The sequence below is a fragment of the Lissotriton vulgaris genome, chromosome 4_1 (genome assembly GCF_964263255.1).
Source record: "Lissotriton vulgaris chromosome 4_1, aLisVul1.2, whole genome shotgun sequence".
NCBI lineage: Eukaryota > Metazoa > Chordata > Amphibia > Caudata > Salamandridae > Lissotriton > Lissotriton vulgaris.
The window spans coordinates 1,381,356,993-1,381,376,121 of NC_141691.1; the positions used below are offsets into that span (position 1 = coordinate 1,381,356,993).

At 47.7% G+C, this 19,129-nt stretch overlaps 1 protein-coding gene across 2 annotated transcripts in view; it reads left to right on the plus strand.

Moving 5' to 3' along the window:
• Positions 1 to 19,129, plus strand: part of THOC1 (THO complex subunit 1) — a 449,280-nt gene that overhangs the window by 90,926 nt on the left and 339,225 nt on the right. For both annotated transcript variants that reach the window (XM_086965617.1, XM_086965619.1), the window contains exon 6: positions 16,641 to 16,689. In XM_086965617.1, coding sequence (XP_086821743.1) covers positions 16,641 to 16,689 — 49 coding nt within the window. The remainder of the gene's footprint in view (positions 1 to 16,640; positions 16,690 to 19,129) is intronic.

Here is a 19,129-nt window from a genome sequence, read left to right on the forward strand (position 1 = left end):
GCCCTGTATTGAATAAAGTTTTTGGAGAACAGGTGCGGATACTAGTGGTTAGTACAAGATTTGTTTATGCATATTTTCATATAATAGACCATCTGATAATTCAGTTTTTAAGTTGTAATCCTGGGGAGATTGGTCTATTTGAAAAAGCGGAGGTGAAGAGAACAGGGGTCGACGCGTTTCGAATCCCTTATGTAGCAGGGATTCTCATCAGGACCGTGAAGATTCAATCTACAGAAGTGAAATAAAAAACATTCTGTCAGTCATACTCACAACACTCGACTTCTATCAGTCACACACACTCTCTCAGATCATACCTGTATTTATGATTCAGTGGTCGGTCTCTCAACGAAGTGGCTACTCGTGTAGCTGTAATATTAAGAATTCAATGGGCATAATTAGTGTTGGTTAGCCAGTAAAGCGAACACAATGATATCGATCGTTAATCTGGGTACTTACATGGATGGGCGGTGTGACCGCGTGGTCAGTTTATTGCTGTCAATTTCTTCAAACAATTCTGTAATGAAGAAAAGAAAAAATGTCCTATTGACTTTGGCAATCCTGTGCTCAGTAATAAAAATGGCACGCATATGCTCATATTTCAAAAGACGGGTTTAGTGGGGCGGGTGTATTCGAGCTCTTATGTTTGTTTAGACGCCTCTAGCGTTGTTTCTAGGTGCCGGGTATGCGAATAAATGGAGTCGTTTAGCGTTCGGTAGCGTCCATTTATGTTTGTTTAGGAAGAATTAAAAATTGTCTTGGGCACTTCTGCGCTCTGAAAAACGATGGCATGTCTATGCTCGTATTTAAATAGCGGATTTCATCAGGCGACATTCAAAAGTGCACAGATGGATTGAAGCATTTCGGCTGCGCGCAAGGGAACTCTTACCGGTATTAGTTTCTCAAGTCTCCTCCATACGCGGCTCCGTCCAGCACTGAGGCGCGTTTGTGATTGTCCCGGTTGACCCGGTTGTATAAGTGATTAGAGCTTGCTGCTAAGGCTTCTGGGAAACGTAGTTTTCCAGTATTGAACGTGTTGTGCTGATTGCAATATTTGTTTAGGAGTATGCAAAAGCGTGGTTTAGTCCGTTTAATTACTGGTAGATTATGCAGATTCCGTAGGTCTAGAGGTTTTTTATTAGCTGTTGCTTAGCAACCAATGTAAGTGCGTTGTAGATCGAGTGTATGGTGATTGAAAGTGTCATTGCTGTCTAATGGGTCCATGAATTCTTACTACAGTAGATGTCCAATGGGGGGAGAGAGAAAAACACCACTCTGTTCATAAGTTGTAAAGTTCCGACATTTCGTTCAAGCCCTGAGTGGCCGAGTTGAATTTTAGGATCAGCATTGCTTCTCGTTGCTTTAGTTTGGCCTCTAGATCTCCGCCCCTCTGGTCATGCTCTAATTTCGAAATGACGGTCCATCTGAAGTCCAGGTCTCCGTGTGACTCGTCAATCCAATGTTGTACAAGGGGTGCTGTGGTGATTTTTTTCTTGATTCTTGATTTATGTTGAGAGATTCTCTGTCTGATTTCCTGATTTGTTTTCCCTATGTACAATTTGGGGCATGGACATAGGATGGCGTAGATCAAGTTTTTTGATTTGCAGTTCGTAAAGGTGTTGTGTTTCCATGAGATTCCTTCATGTTGGAATACATTCCCCTCAATTGTGGAATTACAACACATGCATGTTCCACACTTCTTGTGGCCTGTAACTGGAGGTAAATTGACAAATTCACGTATTGTGGGGGTCTTCTTGACAGGGACGGCAGCCCTAACGACTTGGTTCGCAATGCTCTTATCTTTTTTGAAGGCAAAGAGTGGTTTGGCGTTCAACTGTATGTCAACATCCTTTATTAGATGCCAGTTCTGGTGGATGACCTTTTTGAGGAAGTTAGATGATGCCCCAAAGGTAGTGACACATACTGTGCGTTCGAGTTTTTTCTTTTCTTTCTTTCTCAAGAGTTCTTCTCGTGGTGTCCACCACGCGCGTTTGATTGCTTGTTTGACCAATTTAGATGGATATCCCCGGTCTAAAAGTCTCTCCATGAGCAAGTTTGCATGGTACATATACTCGTCTTTAAATGAACAATTTCGACGTATACGGAGAAATTGGCCTATTGGTAAATTTTCTTTCAAACTGCGCGGGTGGTTGCTTGAGAAATGCAAGGATTTGTTGCGGTCAGTCTCTTTTCTGAAGAGGGTAGTCACCAACTGTCCATCTGTGCAATAAACTTCCACATCTAGAAAGGAAAGTCTTGTGGGTGATGACTGGATACTGAATTTAATATCCCTTGTGCGGCTATTGAGCCATCCATGGAAGTCAGTTAATTGTTCCATTGTGCCGGACCATGTGAAAAAAATGTCGTCAATGAAACGAACCCAGCCCCCTATCCATTGTGAGAAGGGGTTATTGTGTACGTATCTGTCCTCATATACACTCATAAAGAGTATAGCCAGCTCCGGGGCAAAGGGACAGCCCATGGCTACTCCCTTAATTTGGAGAAAGAAGTCATCATGGAATTTAAAGTAGTTTTTAGTTAAAGCCATTCTAGCCAATTCCAAAATAAAGTCCGTAGGAACTCTCGCTGGACGATCTCTTTTGTCCAAGAAGATTTCTGCCACTTCCAAGGCCTGGTCTTGGGGAATTTGGGTATATAGTGAGACTATATCCATGCTTACTAGTAAATCCTGGCCTTCGGTAAATGGTAATTGTTGTAATTTACACGGAAAATCTGAGGTGTCTCTCAAGAAAGATTGTACTGTCAATGTGAAAGGTTTAAGGAAGAAGTCAATAAACTTAGAGATGGGTTCAAACAGTGAATCGCACCCGGATATTATGGGGCGGCCTGGTGGTGATTTGGCATTCTTGTGTACCTTTGGGAGTACATAGAACAATGGTGTTCTTGGGTGTTTGTTTACTAGATAACTGAATTCTTGTTTGCCCAAAAAACCTTGTTCAAAACCATTCTGTAGGATTTTTTCAAGTTCGCTCTGAAATTCAGTCGTTGGATCAGATCGTATTTTCCGATAGCATTCTATGTCAAGTAGCTGTCGATTGGCTTCCGCTATATATTCGTTGGTGCCCCAAATAACAATCGAACCGCCTTTGTCGGCTTGCTTGACTATAATATTCTCATCATTTCTGAGAGAATAGAGTGCGTCTTTTTCTTTTTTAGACAAATTGTGTTTGGTAAAGGATTTGTTCTTTTTTTCTTCTGAGGCAATAGCTGACAACACAGTTTTTTCAAAGTATATCACTTCTTTAGGTATTTTAAAAGCTGGTGGACAAAAGGTTGATTTTTTCTTTAAACCCGTGGTTTCTGCTTGCGACATTATTTCTTTGCCTGAAAAAAATGCAATCAGACGGATCTTCCTGCAGAACTCAATAAATTCCAGTTTGAGTCTCACAAAGTCTGGAGGTTTTGCAGGGACAAAAGAGAGTCCCTTTTCCAATACACTTGTTTCAGACGAGGAAAGAACTCTGTTGGAAAGATTGATAACTGATGAGGTACCTAGTTTTTGTAATTTTGTCTCCTCGTGGACATTTCCCATGGCTGGTTGTATCTTGTTTTTCCGCGGGGTTTCTGTTGGCCTTGATCTAAAAAAGGCTGTTGTTGTTGTTTATTTTGTTGAAAATTTTGTTGGTATTGCTGCTGTTGGTATCCTCCACGTCGATTAAATTGGGGTCTATATGTACCTGGTTCAGAGTCGCTTCCTCCTGACGATGATGTGTCCGAGAAGGTTAGATATTTAGTTCTTGATCGACCTTGGTTGTCCGATAAGAAGCGTCTCGCTTCTGGGCGAGAATAAAAATCTTGTTGCAGATAGGGATAGGCCTTTTCAAGAGAAAAATTCCGTTTGTCTCTATCAAAATTGTTTTCTTTTTGTTGCACCGTATAATCTTTGAATTCCAGGATTTCCTTATCAACTTTTTCGAGAAGAATCTTAGAGTCTTGAATCAAGGGGTTCACTTTAATTTCTGTTTCCAATTTTTCGATTTCTTCCAATTGTGCTATGGATAACCTTTGCGCGGTTTCAATGGTAAAGACCATGAGGTCTCTGCTACATTTGGTTTCAATGTAACTGAAGCCTTTTTTGTAGATGTTATCTTCCGTAAAGGTCACGGGTATGTTTTTAACAATCAAGCCTGTAGGTATTGTGCCTGACCTGAGGTGTTGGAGAAGATAGTGGCCATGCAAATCCGTCCGGATTTGTTTTTTCTTTAACCGAATAAGTTTGTCCGATTCGTTGTTTGTTTGTGCGGTACTACTGAGAGTAGCGGAACCGAAAGAAGGAGGGTTCTTGAGAAGATTTTTTATATGATCTTCGCTGTATGCAAAGGTTTGTTCTTCTGACATGTTAAGTCAGCAGTCCAAAGGTTGAGTCAGTCAACAGTCATTTAGTGGGGCCCCAAATGCAATCATTCACACATACACAAAATCCAATCACACACTAGTAGGGCATAGATAAACAATCAATACAAAAAGAAGAATCAATACAAACAGAAGAGAGAGGGGGGGGGGTTCTAACTGGAGGAGAGATCCGACAGTGAACCAAAGTAAATGGACTATAAGGGAACAGCTCATGGACTAACACCGGCGGCCGGCAGGGAGCGCGGGAGAAGTCGCAGATTGCTGAGGGTCATGACTTGAGAGGTAGGTAACGAGTGGGTCCTATATATCCAATGGGCGAGACCTGGTTGGCAAGAGATCCCAGAACTCCGATAGGAGGGTTTGGCAGATGGATGCGTCTTCAAGCCAGAGAGTTGCCTTAGGTGCGGGCCTGTTGCCCCCACACATTGAGACCCTGCGTAGCGCACGGACCAACAGCATGGCAATCAAACGGCAGGAGGATCCAGGCAAAATTTAACGAAGCCAAAGAGGCAGATCACGGGGTCAGGTTGGAGTGGTGAAGAGGTGATTTCGGAGATAATTGCACAAACCACCCGCCAATATGCCGAGACTCAGGATCACAACCAGGCGAGATGACCAAAATCAGCCACAGGCGCGGAGCAGCGCAAGCATCTGTCATTTGCCACCAGGCCTAATCTGTGGAGTTGGGCGGGGTGCGATACAGCCTGTGTATGTATTTGAAGTGTATCAGACGCAAGCGATAGTTGGGGAAATGGCGTTTGATCTGAGTGCAACAGTACAGCCAATCCGCTTGAGAAGATCTCGATTCCCAGGTCCTCTCCCCATGCAGTGCGCGCTCAGCTGTGCTCACCCATGGGTTTGCCTAGACTGGACTCCCTGTCACCATCTGCAGCCTCTTTGGGCAGGCCTGAAGCCTAAGCACACCACTGCACCAAAACCTTGCAGCTGGAGGAGAAGTGGACCAACGATGTCCCTACATGTTTGAGCATCTCATAAACGGAACCCTCCCTCCCAGCCCCCCCCCCACCCCATGAGTTCACTCAGACTGGCCCCCAGTCCAAGCTTGCAGCCTCTTTTTGACCAGACCGTTCCCCATTGTAAATAACGGGGCACCCAAATGCTGAAATACACCTCTGCACCAGGCCGCCCCAGTGCTGCCAGAGGTGACCTGTTGCTGTGGCCTTGGACCTTGCCCCATACTCCTCTTAAGTCTAGGAGAAGGGTCCTGTTACTTGCTGATGAGTGCCCAAATGCAGTATATTCCCTCGCCCCACCCCTCAGGATAACATTAACGCTTCAGAAATTGCACAAAGTGTGAACTTTTGAAACCTCGAAAGTACTTACCCGATTCCGATGATCTTAGTATCTAAATTCATATGAAAATTTGAGTTCTTTTTATAAATTGGTTTTAGATTTATTTGAGGATTTCTCATTTACTGCCTTTGTGTGTGCAATAAATGCTTAGCCCTACATTCTGACATGCCCAACTGCCCGCCCATACTACCACAAAAAAGAGCCATTTGGGATATCATTTGTGCGTCTGTACATCAATTGAGGATTTGCTTGGACCATTACACAGTGTACCTCGTTTTGGTCCACTATATAAAGAACCAGCTTCTTACACAAGGGAAATGTCTCCTCTCAAAAACAGGTTTTAAATTCTGGTGGACTGTTGCAAACAAATGTTGTGACCTCCTTGCCAGGTTTTTCTGTGATACCTGGGTTCGAGCCACAAATCTATGGCTTGCAGTGACTGTGCATTGATGAACCCGAAAGCCATACGAGACCACAAGGCAAAACTCTGTCGCCACACATCGAAGACTCCACAAGACTGGTTCATGTCGAAGGGTCGGTCCTGGTCTCATTAACTCACCAGAAGTCGCAGGAGTATTCAATCTCTAACTTTTCGGGTAAGTCTAGAGGGGATAATAACCACCCAAAAAAAGTGGGACTCCTTCCTTTCCGACCACTCACATATGCCTGAGAAGGTGTGAGGGTGTCACCATGCCTCTCGTTCTTGTTCCCAAAGTCTATTGACATCAGAGTCTATCTCACAATTTGTCCCAGTACTGCTTAGTTTCTGGATCGCCTTCAACACCGAAGCAGATGGAAAAACAGAGCTACCTCACTGTCTCTAGGCTCATCTGCCCCTTTGCCAGCTATGTCGGCCCTACTGGTTCTTTTGTGGCTTTGGCGGAGGTACCCCCCCATAACATCAGCCAATTTAGCCTTAGCAGGGTGCACAGCAGTTCGGCAGCCACAGCGCCCACTACCCCACGAGGTCTGGTTAAGTATGCTCCTTCAACCAACGCTGCCTCCTCCCACTAGCCCACCTGCCAAACACCTTTAGATTGCCCTTAGAGGAGCACAGCTATAAGGTTTAAGGCAAGATCCGATAATACTTGCTGGATTTAGGCAGACCATTATGTCCAACAGATATCTGGAAGGGGTGCATCTTACCTTTCATTGCCACTCCGCCACACCTTCCACCTTTCGTAGAGCGACTGACAGAGCACCTTCTGTCCGTCTTACAGTCGGAGAGAGTGTGTGCCAGAAGTAAGTTGTGGTTGTTATTCTCCCAACTTTCTGGTGCTGAAGGGCAGAGGACTTCACCCTATTTTAGACCAATGCCATCTCAACACCTTCCTCTTATAGAAGAAATTCAAGATCATACTAGCCCAGGTTTTGGCTGCCTTTGACCCTGGAGACTGGAGGGTGGCTTTGGACCTGCACAATGCCCATTTCCATATGCCTGTCCTGCAGGCCCATTGGCACTACCTGTGGTTCATGGTGGGTCAAGAAAATATTCAATTTGCTGTGGTCCCCGACAGGTGTCCCAAATATGGTAGTGGTGGTAGCAGCACACCATGGCAGGTTAGGGATTTCAGTCCCCCACTATCCCCTCTCCTTCTCCAGCCCCCCTCCCCTCTCAATGACTGGCTGTTGAAGGCAGGCTTGCCCCAGGCAGTTGTCACCCACCGCCAGACTATGGCAATCATTCATTCATCTTTGACGTTCACTATCCACGTGCCGAAATCATACCTTACTCCTTCTCAGAGGCTCCCCTTCATTTGAGCCGTTCTGGGCATGGTTCAGCTTTCCTCAAACATGAGAGTCCAGGACAATATGCTATGATTCTGATCTTTAAGCCGGTTTCCTGGTTAACAGTGAGGTCAACTCTGAGATTACTCGGTCTCATTGTAACCTGGTATTCTGCGGGTCCAGCATGCCAGGTGATGTATGCGCGCCCTGCAATGAGATCTGAAGTCTCAGTGGGCCCAACATTTAGGGGACCTCTCCAAACACATCCAGATCCTGAAGGATCTGCGAGAGATCTGCAATGGTGGTTACTGGATGATGATTGGGGCATCTGCAGGCCCCCCTCTTCCTTCCACTCCCAGAGTTTACTGCAGTGATAGATGCGTCCCTTCTGGGTTGGGGTGACCATCTGGGAGGGATGGAGATATCTGGTCTCTGCTGGAGACCAGGCTTCATATGAACCTCCTGGAGCTGAGGGCCAGCGACTTTGTGTTGAAGGCCCTCCTTCTGTCCCTCAAAGGGAGTCCGCTGCAGGTGCTCACAGACCATATGATATTGCAATAAGCATGGCAGTGTGGGGTACTGGACTCTGTGCCAGGAGGCGCTACATGTCTGGAAATAGCTGGACCATCATGGGATCTTTTTAGTGGTGAGCCACCTGGCAGGATCTTTAAATGCTAGGGCAGACAAGCTTAGCCGGCGCAGCTTAATGGATGACGAGTGGTAGTTACGTTCTCTTACGCAAATGGAGAGAACCTTGGCTCAATCTATTCGCCGTTGTTAAGAATGTGTAGTGTCAATGGTTTAGCGCATTGGAGTTTCCAAGGCGCCTCTCCTTAGGGAGTTTGTTCGGCCTGGAGTGGAACTCTGGACTCCTTGTACGCCTTCCTGCTGATACCACCCCTGCTCTGAGTTCTGAAGATTAGAAACAACCAGGTCCAAGCCATCTTAGTGGCCTGAGGATTGGGCCTGGGGAGTATGCTATTGAGAACTCTGGGGCTTTGGCATCTGTCTTCCAATCGGGCTCTTTTTACATAAATCCTACCAAAGCACACAGGGTGGATCATCTGCTCTTTGTGGGGTTCACTGGGGGGCAAGCGAGTGCCGTAGAGGACCATCTCCCATTTGATTGTACTCTGCATCAAGATCTGCTCTGAACTGGCCGAAAATCAGCCTCCAGAAGGCCTGCTACCCTATTCTACCATGGCCAAAGCTGCTACCACTGTGTTGGGCATTCAGAGTTCCTGTCCTGGACATCTGCCAGGCAGCTAAGTGGATGCAACTCCATATGTTCATAGAGCACTACTGTCTGGACAGCCAGGTTTACAGAGGGCGGCATGTCCTCTGCTCTTACCTACACAACATTTTTGGTTTGAACCAATTTACAGACCTACCCCATAATAGGTGTTGTTCTGTTGTGGAATCTGCAGCTAGAAGTCTAGGCGCGGAGTGGTCAAGATGTTCCAGGTCTTTGATGTCCGCTGCCAGGCCCGTCTTGACCAGCTTCATTTCCTGTGGCCAGGCAATAGATATAGTATTGATTGTGCCTCAAATGATGGCTTTAGACTCATCCCAGAGCATATGAGCCAAGATATCTGGGTGCATGTTGGACTCTGAATAGTTCTCTATCCTGATGTCATCAACATCTACAGAATTGTGTAGGAGCTACAAGGGAAGGCGCCATTGCGGGCAGGACCGAGTTGTCTTCCCCATTCGAGACCAATTCACTTCTAAATGTGCATGATCTGAGATTGAGCTTTACGATATGAGGTTGTTGTAGAGGTCTCGCAGTAGGGAATGGATGAGAAAGAAATATTCAATAAGAGAATATGACTGGTGAACGTAGAAGAAAAATGAAAAATCCAGGGTGTCTGAGTGATGGTATCGTCATGCGTCGACCAAGCCCTTGTCTGTAGTATCAAGCTTGAGGGCTGCAGACATTGCATCAGTTTCTTGGAAGGAGTCAAGTCAAGTCAAGTCAAAAGATTTATATTGCGCGCTACATACCCGGAGGGTCTCAAGGCACTTGAAGAAGGGTGGGGAGTTACTTGTCGAATATCCAAGTTTTAAGTTGCTTTCTGAATGCTAGATGGTTCTGAGTGAGACGAAGGTGAGTGGGGGAGTGAGTTCCAGGTTTTAGCTGCGAGGTAGGAGAAGGATCTACCTCCCATGGTGGTTTTATTGATGCGAGGTACGGTAGCAAGGGCTTGGTTGGAGGATCGTAGCTGGCGGGAGGGGGTGTAGAAGGAAAGTCGTGTGTTGAGGCATTCGGGTCCAAGTTCGTAAAGTGCTTTGTGTGCGTGGGTTAGGAGTCGGAAAGTAATCCTCTTATTGACGGGGAGCCAGTGGAGGTTTTTCAGGTGACTAGAGATGTGGTCTTTACGCGGGATGTCTAGTATGAGTCTGGCTGATGCGTTCTGGATGCGTTGGAGTTTTTTCTGGAGTTTTGCGGTGATACCGGCGTATAGGGTGCTTCCGTAGTCCAGGCGGCTTGTAACCAGTGCATGGGTGACCGTTTTTCTGGTTTCGGTGGGGATCCAGCGAAATGTTTTTTTGAGCATGCGAAGAATGTTGAAGCAAGATAATGAAACGGCGTTGACTTGTCTGTTCATAGAGAGTGAGGAGTCCAGGATGACGCCCAGGTTCTGTGCGTGGTCCGTCGGGATGGGTGCTTTTCCAAGGGCCTCTGGCCACCAAGAGTCATCCCAGGCGAAGGGGGAGGTACCTAAGATAAGGACTTCTGTTTTGTCTGAGTTCAGTTTCAGACGGCTGTGCTTCATCCACTCGGCTACTTCTTTCATTCCTTCATGTAGGTTGGTTTTGGCGGTGTTAGTGATGTTGAGGTTGTGTTGGCGTGCGATGGCCGCGAGGGGGCTCATGTATACGTTGAAGAGGGTGGGACTGAGTGAGGACCCTTGGGGTACGCCGCAGATGACTTCAGTGGCCTCTGAGATGAATGGTGGGAGGCGGACTCTCTGGGTTCTTCCGGTGAGGAACGAGGTGATCCATTCCAGTGCTTTTCCTTGGATTCCGATGTTTCTGAGGCGCTGTAGAAGGGTGCTATGGCAGACTGTGTCGAAGGCTGCGGAGAGGTCGGGGAGGATGAGGGCGACTGTGTCTCCATTGTCCAGAAGAGTTCGAATGTCGTCTGTTGCTGCGATGAGGGCGGTCTCCGTGCTGTGTTTGGCTCGGAAGCCGGACTGTGAGGAGTCGAGGGATTTGTTGGTTTCGAGGAAGGCGGCGAGCTGGTTGTTGACGGCTTTCTCGATGACTTTGGCTGGGAATGGAAGGAGCGAGATGGGGCGGTAGTTTTTGAGTTCGGTGGGGTCCGCTGTGGGGTTTTTCAGAAGGGCGCTAAGTTCTGCGTGTTTCCAGCTTTCCGGGAAGGTGGCGGAGTTGAGGGAGCAGTTGATGACGTCTCGGAGGTGTGGTGCTATGATGGAGTCTGCTTTGTTGAAGATGTGGTGAGGGCAGGGGTCTGTGGGGGATCCTGAGTGGATGGAGTTCATCAGGCGGATGGTGTCCTCAGTGGAGATTGGGTTCCAGTCATTAAGGATGTTCAAGGGGGGTGAAGGTCCTGCAGAAGGTTGGGTGAGTTGGTCTCCGGGTCGGTTGTCGAAGCTGTTGTGGATGTCTGCGATTTTGTTGTGGAAGAACTAAGCTAGGGAGTCGCAGAGGGCTTGAGAGGGGGTGATGTCGTTGGAGTTGGCTGAGGGGTTGGTAAATTCTTTGACGATGTTTAATAATTCCTTGCTGTTGTGGGCGTTGTTGTCTAGTCGGTCTTTGAATGCGGCTTTCTTGGCAGATCGGATTCGTTGGTGGTGTATGCGGGTGGCGTTTTTGAAGGCGTCCCTGGTGCTGGTGTTTGGGTCTTTTTTCCAGGCCTTCTCGAGGGAGCGACAGAGTTTCTTCGATTTCTTAAGATCATCGTTGAACCAGGAGGCGTTTTTGCTGCCTAGTTTGATTTGACGTTTTTTCAGCGGTGCTAGGATGTCGGCGCTGTTGGATAGCCATTGGGTGAGGTTAATGGCTGCTTGATCGGGGTTTGAGGAGTGGGTAGGGGGGTTTTGGAGAAGCGATGAGGAGATCTGGTCGATGGTGATTTTGTTCCAGTTTCTTCGCAGAGTAGGTTGAGGATGGTTGTGAGTTGTGGTCTTATTGTAGATGAAGTGTACGCAGCTGTGGTCCGTCCAATGGAGAGTAGTGGTGTGACTGAAGGAGACATGTTTGCTGGAGGTGAAGATGGGGTCAAGTGTGTGACCTGCGATGTGGGTGGGCGTAGTGACAAGTTGTTTGAGTCCGAGGTTGGCGAGATTGTCATTGCTCTTTTCCAGGTGAAAGTTGAGGTCTCCCTGCAGAATGTATTCCTCGGAGGGGAAGGCGTGTGGGGTGATAGTCAGTGATAACGTCGCTGAATTGTGCACGGGGTCCTGGAGGTCGGTAGAGGAGTGTGCCTCTGAGTGTGGTCTTGGGGTCGGTGTGGATCTGGAAGTGAAGGTGTTCGGCGCTGGTAAGGTTGACGTCTGAGCTGGTTGAGATGCGGATGGAGTTCTTATGGACGATAGCGATGCCTCCTCCTGTTTGGTCGGTGCGGTCCTTACGGATGATCTTGTATCCTTCCGGGATGGCAATGGTGATGTCTGGGGCTGATGAGGCGTTCATCCAAGTTTCTGTTAAGAAGGCGACGTCGGGAGAAATGGTGTCTAGTAGGTTCCAGAGGTCGATGGCGTGTCTGTGGACTGAGCGGGTGTTGAGCAGGATGCATTTTAGGTGGTTGGAGTCAGATATCTGTTGTGTGATCGTGGATGAGGAGTTTTTCTTGGTGCTGTCGAACTTGCAGGAGTAGCATGTGAAGGGTCCATGGGTGTGTCCAGGAGCGGCTTGGGCGCAGTTGGAGAGTCGGCCGGGGTTAAGGGCTAGGAGGGGGGAGGCGTCGTAAGTAATGCGGGAGGGCTGGGCATTGCGTGGACCAGGGGGTCTGGCGCTGGGCGCGGGCCAGGTGCGGACGGGCGTAGACGGGCTTACCTTTGGCGCACCTTCGGGGCGGCCGAAGCGCGTGGACGCTGCGCGTGTGGACATCTGACATAAATGGAGAGTGAAGGGGGCGGAGCGTGGGAGGGGCAGCAGGGAGGCGGTAGCGGGGATGAGGGGCGGGCCAGGGGAAATCAACAACAAAATGGAGGGTCAAAGGGGAAGCGGGACAGGGGCAGCAAATGGTCAAATGCGCCGAGTGTGCAGTCTATTTAAATAATATGCAGAAACAGCCACAGCAAGGTCGCGCTATGAAGTATATCTGATAGTGCGGCGTTATGCGCGAGAAACGCTAAAATGCTACAGAGATCGGCTAAACAATGCGATGGCAATTACACTAGTAACGATACCGGTAGTGAATGAAGCCGGATCCTGTAAGGTGTTGCAGCACAGAGTGTCGCAGCTGCTAGAGATCAGGTCAAGTTCAGGGTCCCAAACTAGGTTGAAGTCCCCCCACCACCACGTCCCACCTGTCATGTGACAAATTGTCTTTGAGCAGGTTCCTGAGATAAGCATCTTCGACTTGGTTGGGAGTGTATATGTTTGACAGTGAGGGGTCATGAACCTCGTTGAATAGTTGGCTTCAAGAAACTACCCCCCAATGCCAGACCACCTGCAGGACCTTGTAACAGAAGAAGCCCTTGCAAAAATCGCAACCCCAGCTGTCTTAGTGGTAGCGTAGGCCGAGTGATAAATGGGGTATGTGGGATGTGCCATGAGAGTGTCTTGCTGTAGGAGATGGGTTTCTTGTAAGAAAATACATTTGGCGTTCTGTTGGAGAAGATATTGCAATACCTTTTTCCTCTTGTTTGGCACATTGAGTCCCGCACATTGAGGGTGAGAAGTATAGCACCAGGGACAGTAGCCATGGGGGAAGACTATGAGATTTGCCAGTGTGGCGAATGTGAAGGGAGGCATGGTATAGGCCAGTGACAGTGAAAGTTAAAGCGAGCAGGGGAGAGTGGCAACCATGTGGTAACCCACTGTCATTGTGGAGAGGAGACGATCGGGTGGAAATGGTTGGTTGGTGGAGGTCATTTATACCAAGAGAGGGAAGCACATGGTGCGAGCAGCAAAAGGGGCACAGAGGAAAGGGAGAAGGGTGATTCCTGCGGGGTGCCTGACAACATAGAAAAAGAAAAATGCATATTAATATGAATAATAAGAAAATGCCAACGAGGCCTAAACAGTTGACCCACTTCTTGGCAGGGTCCGTGCATAACTACGCCGGCTATACGAGGAAAGTCTCTCCCCAAAGGGCTGGGTCAATGCTCTCTGGGGCACGAAACAATGCAAATCTGGGGAAGAGGTGTCGTGCCTCTTCCCTCATGATGGGCCAGTGCTCGAACAGGAAAGATTCAAAGGCCTGCCGCCTTCGTAATGCGACCTCCCAGCCTCTGCTGCTAGCAGCAGATGGCAGCTCTTGGTTTACACCCCCACGTTGGGTGGTAAAACGGCGTGAAAATTCACCGGAATAGGAGGTGTGCCCACCTTTGCCAACCCCACCCCTAATGTGGCTGAAGTGAGGTGAACCACAACTTTTAGTCCCCACCATCCTGTTGATTGAGGTACCCCTCCAATCTACGCCCCATCCCACAGGAGGGTGGCATAATAGAGGGTGTAGTCACCCCAGGTAAGGTGCCCATTGTCCCTACCTGCTGTTCCCCTAAAATGCCTCCTAATTTTAGTATTTAGGTGGCTCCCCCCGACCTGGCACACAGTTCTGCGACAGAAGAAGAAAGACGACGACTGCCGTGGCCCCAGCCTCACCGTCCTGTCTCTAGCTTCTGCAAATCTGCGACCGGTCTTGCAGCCAGCGACCTCTGAAACCCCTGGGAGGACTGCTGCCTGAGGAAAAAGACTCCACTCTCCCATGGACAATGGACCTGTCCTGAAGAAACCTATTACAAAGAATACGGATTCAGGTGGGCCTGCGTCTCCTGCCAGCTCTGCACCCTACGCCCACGGCCTGAGTCTGAGTGGCTCACATGTGTAGTGAAGTCTCCCCAGCGATCCTGACCTCATGTCCAGCATTGGCTGCCCTCTCCTGCCCTCCACGATGGCGCCTGCAGTGTGAATCCAGAGGCTCCCTTCGACCGGCTCCTGTACGAATACTCTCACATCCAAAGGCACCCTTGCACCCGAAGCCCCTGGGACTTGGTGAGCTAAACGGACGTTGCCCCTATTACCCCCTACATCCCAACTTACCTCTGCTGGCATTGGTCTTCCTCTTGCAACCTCCGGTGCCACACCTGCAGCCTATTTGCAGTCAGAAGAATCCTCATTGGGCACCTGATGTCAAATTTGCACCCTGCACCCGGCCACGCCTGTGCCGCTGGTGGTGTATGTTTGGTGCTGCTCTGAGGCCCCCCCTGTGCTTAACCAAACCCCCAAAGCTTAGCTCCTGCAACCGATCTACTTACCTGCAAGCAGTGTGGCTCCCAGAACCCCCTGTTTCCATTGGAAAGCATTGGGTTGAACTCCGATTTTGACCTCTGCACCTGGCCACCCCTGTGCCGCTGGTGGTGCAGTTCTGGTGCTTACCTGACCCCTGGCCTTCTCTGAATTTTGGTTCTAAAGACTGGGATTGTAAGTTTAATACTTACCTGTTTAACTGCAATATTGTTTTCCCCATAGGATAACATTGAACTGTGTGAAAAAGATTTTTCAAAGTAAAAAGTATTTTTTATTAAAAACATACTTACCTTACTACAAAGACCTGGGTCTTAAAATAAAGTACAAACAAAGTTTAATTTTATAAAATTGGTCTGGATCTCCTTCTTGAGTCGTCGGTCCATTATTGATCACTGTTGTGCAATAAATGTCTGTGTTCGGCCTAAGGCAGCTTGTCCACACTACCACTAATGGAGCCCTTTGGGCTTTACATTGAGTCCTGCACACTTTTGGGCAACCCCTGGGCTCTGCGCACAGTATTTCCACCCAGTGATATTATATACAGAGCCAGATTCCTACACTCCACAGACCAGGCGCCTCTTCTTCGTGTCGGCTGCTAGGTCTGCCTCAAGTTGGGGCAGCCGCTCAATGTAACCCCGGGTCCCCTTCGCAATCCAAGACTCCTGGGGCAAAAAGGTATTGTCCGCTTAAGAGTCCTGCGTCCCCAATAAAATAATAATCAACATGTTTTAAACAGTTGTTGACTAATTGAGCTGAGCTTGGGTCATCCCCCACATTATGTTAAATAAATGAATGTAATATTTACGGTATTTACTGCCTAGGAAAGTTTTTCCCTTTGGTATTTTGCCCTGTCCTAGGAGTTCTAGAGCCATACAGGGGGTCCTAGTTTTTCACATAAGTTTGGGCCGATGAGCCCTGGGGCTCCAAGGCAAGATGGCAGCGCCACGGCCTCCGCTCGAACCCCCATTAGCAGCAGCGCCCACAGTGTCAAGACGGATCCCCCAGGGAACCAGCACAATCCCCACAGGATATGAGGATACTATGGCTGCTAGCCTGCCAAGGAGGGTGAGTTGTTTCATCTGATGCAGTGGCTTGCTCTCGATAGGTCTTGGGGTCCGGAGTTCAGGTCAAGTGCGCCTTATGCAATGCTCGGTTAGGCCACGCCCCTGGATGCCTTTTTTGTTGGTGCTTGTGGTTGAACTTAGTCAACATTGGTGCATTTTCCTGACTAGTAAGCGGTTTAAAGGCTTTGTTCAGCTTCATTTAACACCTGATGTATATTTTGCATTGTAGATTTCTTGTTAAAGAGGTATTAGCTTAAGTCTACTTTCCTAGTATACATACGGTCTAAGGATCTTTTGGACTGCTGTTAAGATTTTGTCTAGATTGTGACAAAGCTAGTGCCTTATCAAGAGTAATTAATTTCTTTCATGCTGCTGAATGCAAGGAGCCATATTGTTTGTGCTCCGGCTATAACTAATTGTATTTCTTTGTCTTTCTTTTTTGTTTGTTACATTTTCTTTAGTTTTAGTATGTGAAATATTCAAATGTAATGCATTTTTTTGATTTTGTAATGGTTTTTATGAACTATCCTATAACAACAATTTATTCTGATTCTGCTCTGCTTATCCCCTTTAGTTCTTGCTTCAAATTCATACTAAACCACTTCAATCAATTTAATTAAATGTTATTGCTCTTGGCTTATTGGCTCTGCTCATTGGTAAATGGAAAGCGTCATGGAATGGCAGTATCAACATAATTTTCTCTGTCCTTTATTTTATCAGAATACCTTCTACTCAGCTGGAAAAAACTATTTGTTGAGAATGTGCAATGGTAAGTGTCATTGTTGCCTCCTCACCTCCCCTCTCTAGTCTTTTCGCCCAGCCTTAGCAATACATCGCACTATGGGATGGATTTTGAATTAATTGTTAGCTGAACGGCTGGGCAAACTAATTTGAATTGTTGCTTCCTATAAACCATTGCAGAGGATGAATTAACTAAAGCTTTCACTCATTTAAAATTCTTCTTGGTGGCCAGATTACTTTCCAGTATTATTGCTTCCTGTAGAGTTTGTTTTTAGGTTTAGGATTTTCCAGCCCACTTGTCAAAAACGCAGTGGCGGCTGGTGGAATTTGAAACTGGTGTGGCGTATGCAGAACGAATCCACGCATGAGAGCGAGCACAGAGAGCGAGCATGACGGCAATAAGCGGGGTTCGGGGGGTTCTACCCCCGTGAAGACATTTCTTGAAAATTGGCATCTTTTTGGTGTGATTTTCAGCACTATTTATGTGATAAATGGAGTAAAAATTCAGTTACTCTAGGCATTCATAACCGAAAACTCCTACATTATTTCAGAGAATTTCTGGGTTGCCAAGCAAGTCTGACTTCTGAAGAGGGCTAGGCTACTAAGCAAGACTGCTTTGGCTCTACCCTTTCCAATAGAAAACACTAGTTGGCGAACAAGTTCAACGGACGAATCTGGGGTCTAGGGAGAGTCCCTCTCCTGAGAAAGAAATTTAAAAAAGATTGGCAAATGGTGCATTTTAAAGCAAATGAATGCAGCAATAAAGCAAGGCTTATTAAGCAGTGGGAACGTATAGTCTTGAAATATTAAACACATTAAAAACTGCCCTGTATCTTCTTGCATTAATTTGTTCAACAGTTACTGTAATATGTAAATTGTTCTGCATGACAACTTTAGCCCTTTAAAATGTATGCTTGGCCGGTGTCTTGCACTGCATGCAGCATTAACTTTAGAAAAATATGCCCTAACCAGACTTGGGGAAGCACCCACAGCTGCTGGCTGTAACCAGTCATATAGAAATATGTGCAGATAGGCCTTTAAGTGAGATGAAAAAAGTGGGTGCTCCCTATAAAGGAACCTGCCAAATACATTTGGCTGACACGATCAGTACCCGGTGGCAATGGGCTGACGCTAGCTGCTCCTGCTGCTGTGTGTAATTGCTTCTTGCATATTATGTTGGGAGGAATTGACTGTTAACTTTATTTTTAAACTTGTGCTCATTTACTCAACCCCTAGCCCCAGTCCGACGCGGCTGCGTGCCGATTGTTCGGTGGGCTTCCGGGGAGGTCAGATTCACTTTCTGTGACCTACTTAATCCGATGCTCACTCGCACGCGTGGCTGACGCGATCAGTACCTGGTGGCAGTGGGCTGACGCTAGCTGCTCTGGGAGGTCAGACTCCCTTCCTGATACGTCCAAATGCGCACAGACTGGAGCGCTGACCTATTTAATCTGATGCTCACGTGCAGCGGGCGTGCCGAAGGCGTGCCAAAGGTAAGCCCGTCCGCGGCCGGCGGCCAAGCACTATGCCAGTTTTACTGCACACACCGCCCAAGAATTAGTCACACTTCATGGCAACTGGACTCTCCCTGCCCACGTTCTTTCACGCATTAAAGGTATTGGTGTTTTAAATCCCAGCCCCATTGCCTCCCTTCCACCTCACATGGTCCAGTCGGCTCACCCTTTGCCCCATGTTATGGCCTCTGTATCCTCTCAGCCCTCATTGGCCCTGCCCCCTCCCACGACAGTGTCAGCTTATCTTCTCAATACTCGTTCGGCAGTTAAACATCAGCTTGAACGGTTTACTTTTCTGGATACTGTTAGGCCTGATATGCTGTTTCTTACTGAAAAGTGGTTTTCATCTGACTCTTCTCCGGATGTATTAGCGGCAATTCCTGAGCCTGATTACATTCTACGCTCTGACCGCCCGGTTGGGAAAGCTGGAGGTGGCGTTGCAATAATTATCCATTCTAAATTTCAGTTTTTGCCTATGTCCTTCCCTGCTATTGCAGCAGTGGATTTTCTTGTTTTCCGCTCCACCTCCACCACTGCTCCTCTGATGTGTGCTCTTTTCTATCGCCCACCGCAGTCCATGCCTCTGTTCTTTCAGGCAGTTGAGGAACTGCTGGCTACGCTGGTTGTCAATAATTCTCGTTTATTGGTGTTGGGCGACTTCAACTTCTGGCCCTCCGATCCTCGGGAAGATCTCATTCTAAAGAATTTACTGATTTGCTCTGTAACAGGAATCTTTCCCAGCACTTGCATTCCCCAACTCATATTTATGGTCACATCTTGGACCAGGTTTGGTCAGGCAATTTGCATATTGCTATCCCTACTATTAGTCCATGTCCTTGGTCCGATCATTTCTTTATTTAATTTTTCTTCGATCTTGCGGAGGCTGCCAAACTATCGCTCCCCTCTAACACCTGGGCCTGAAATTGGGGACGAGTGGATATACCTTCTCTCTGC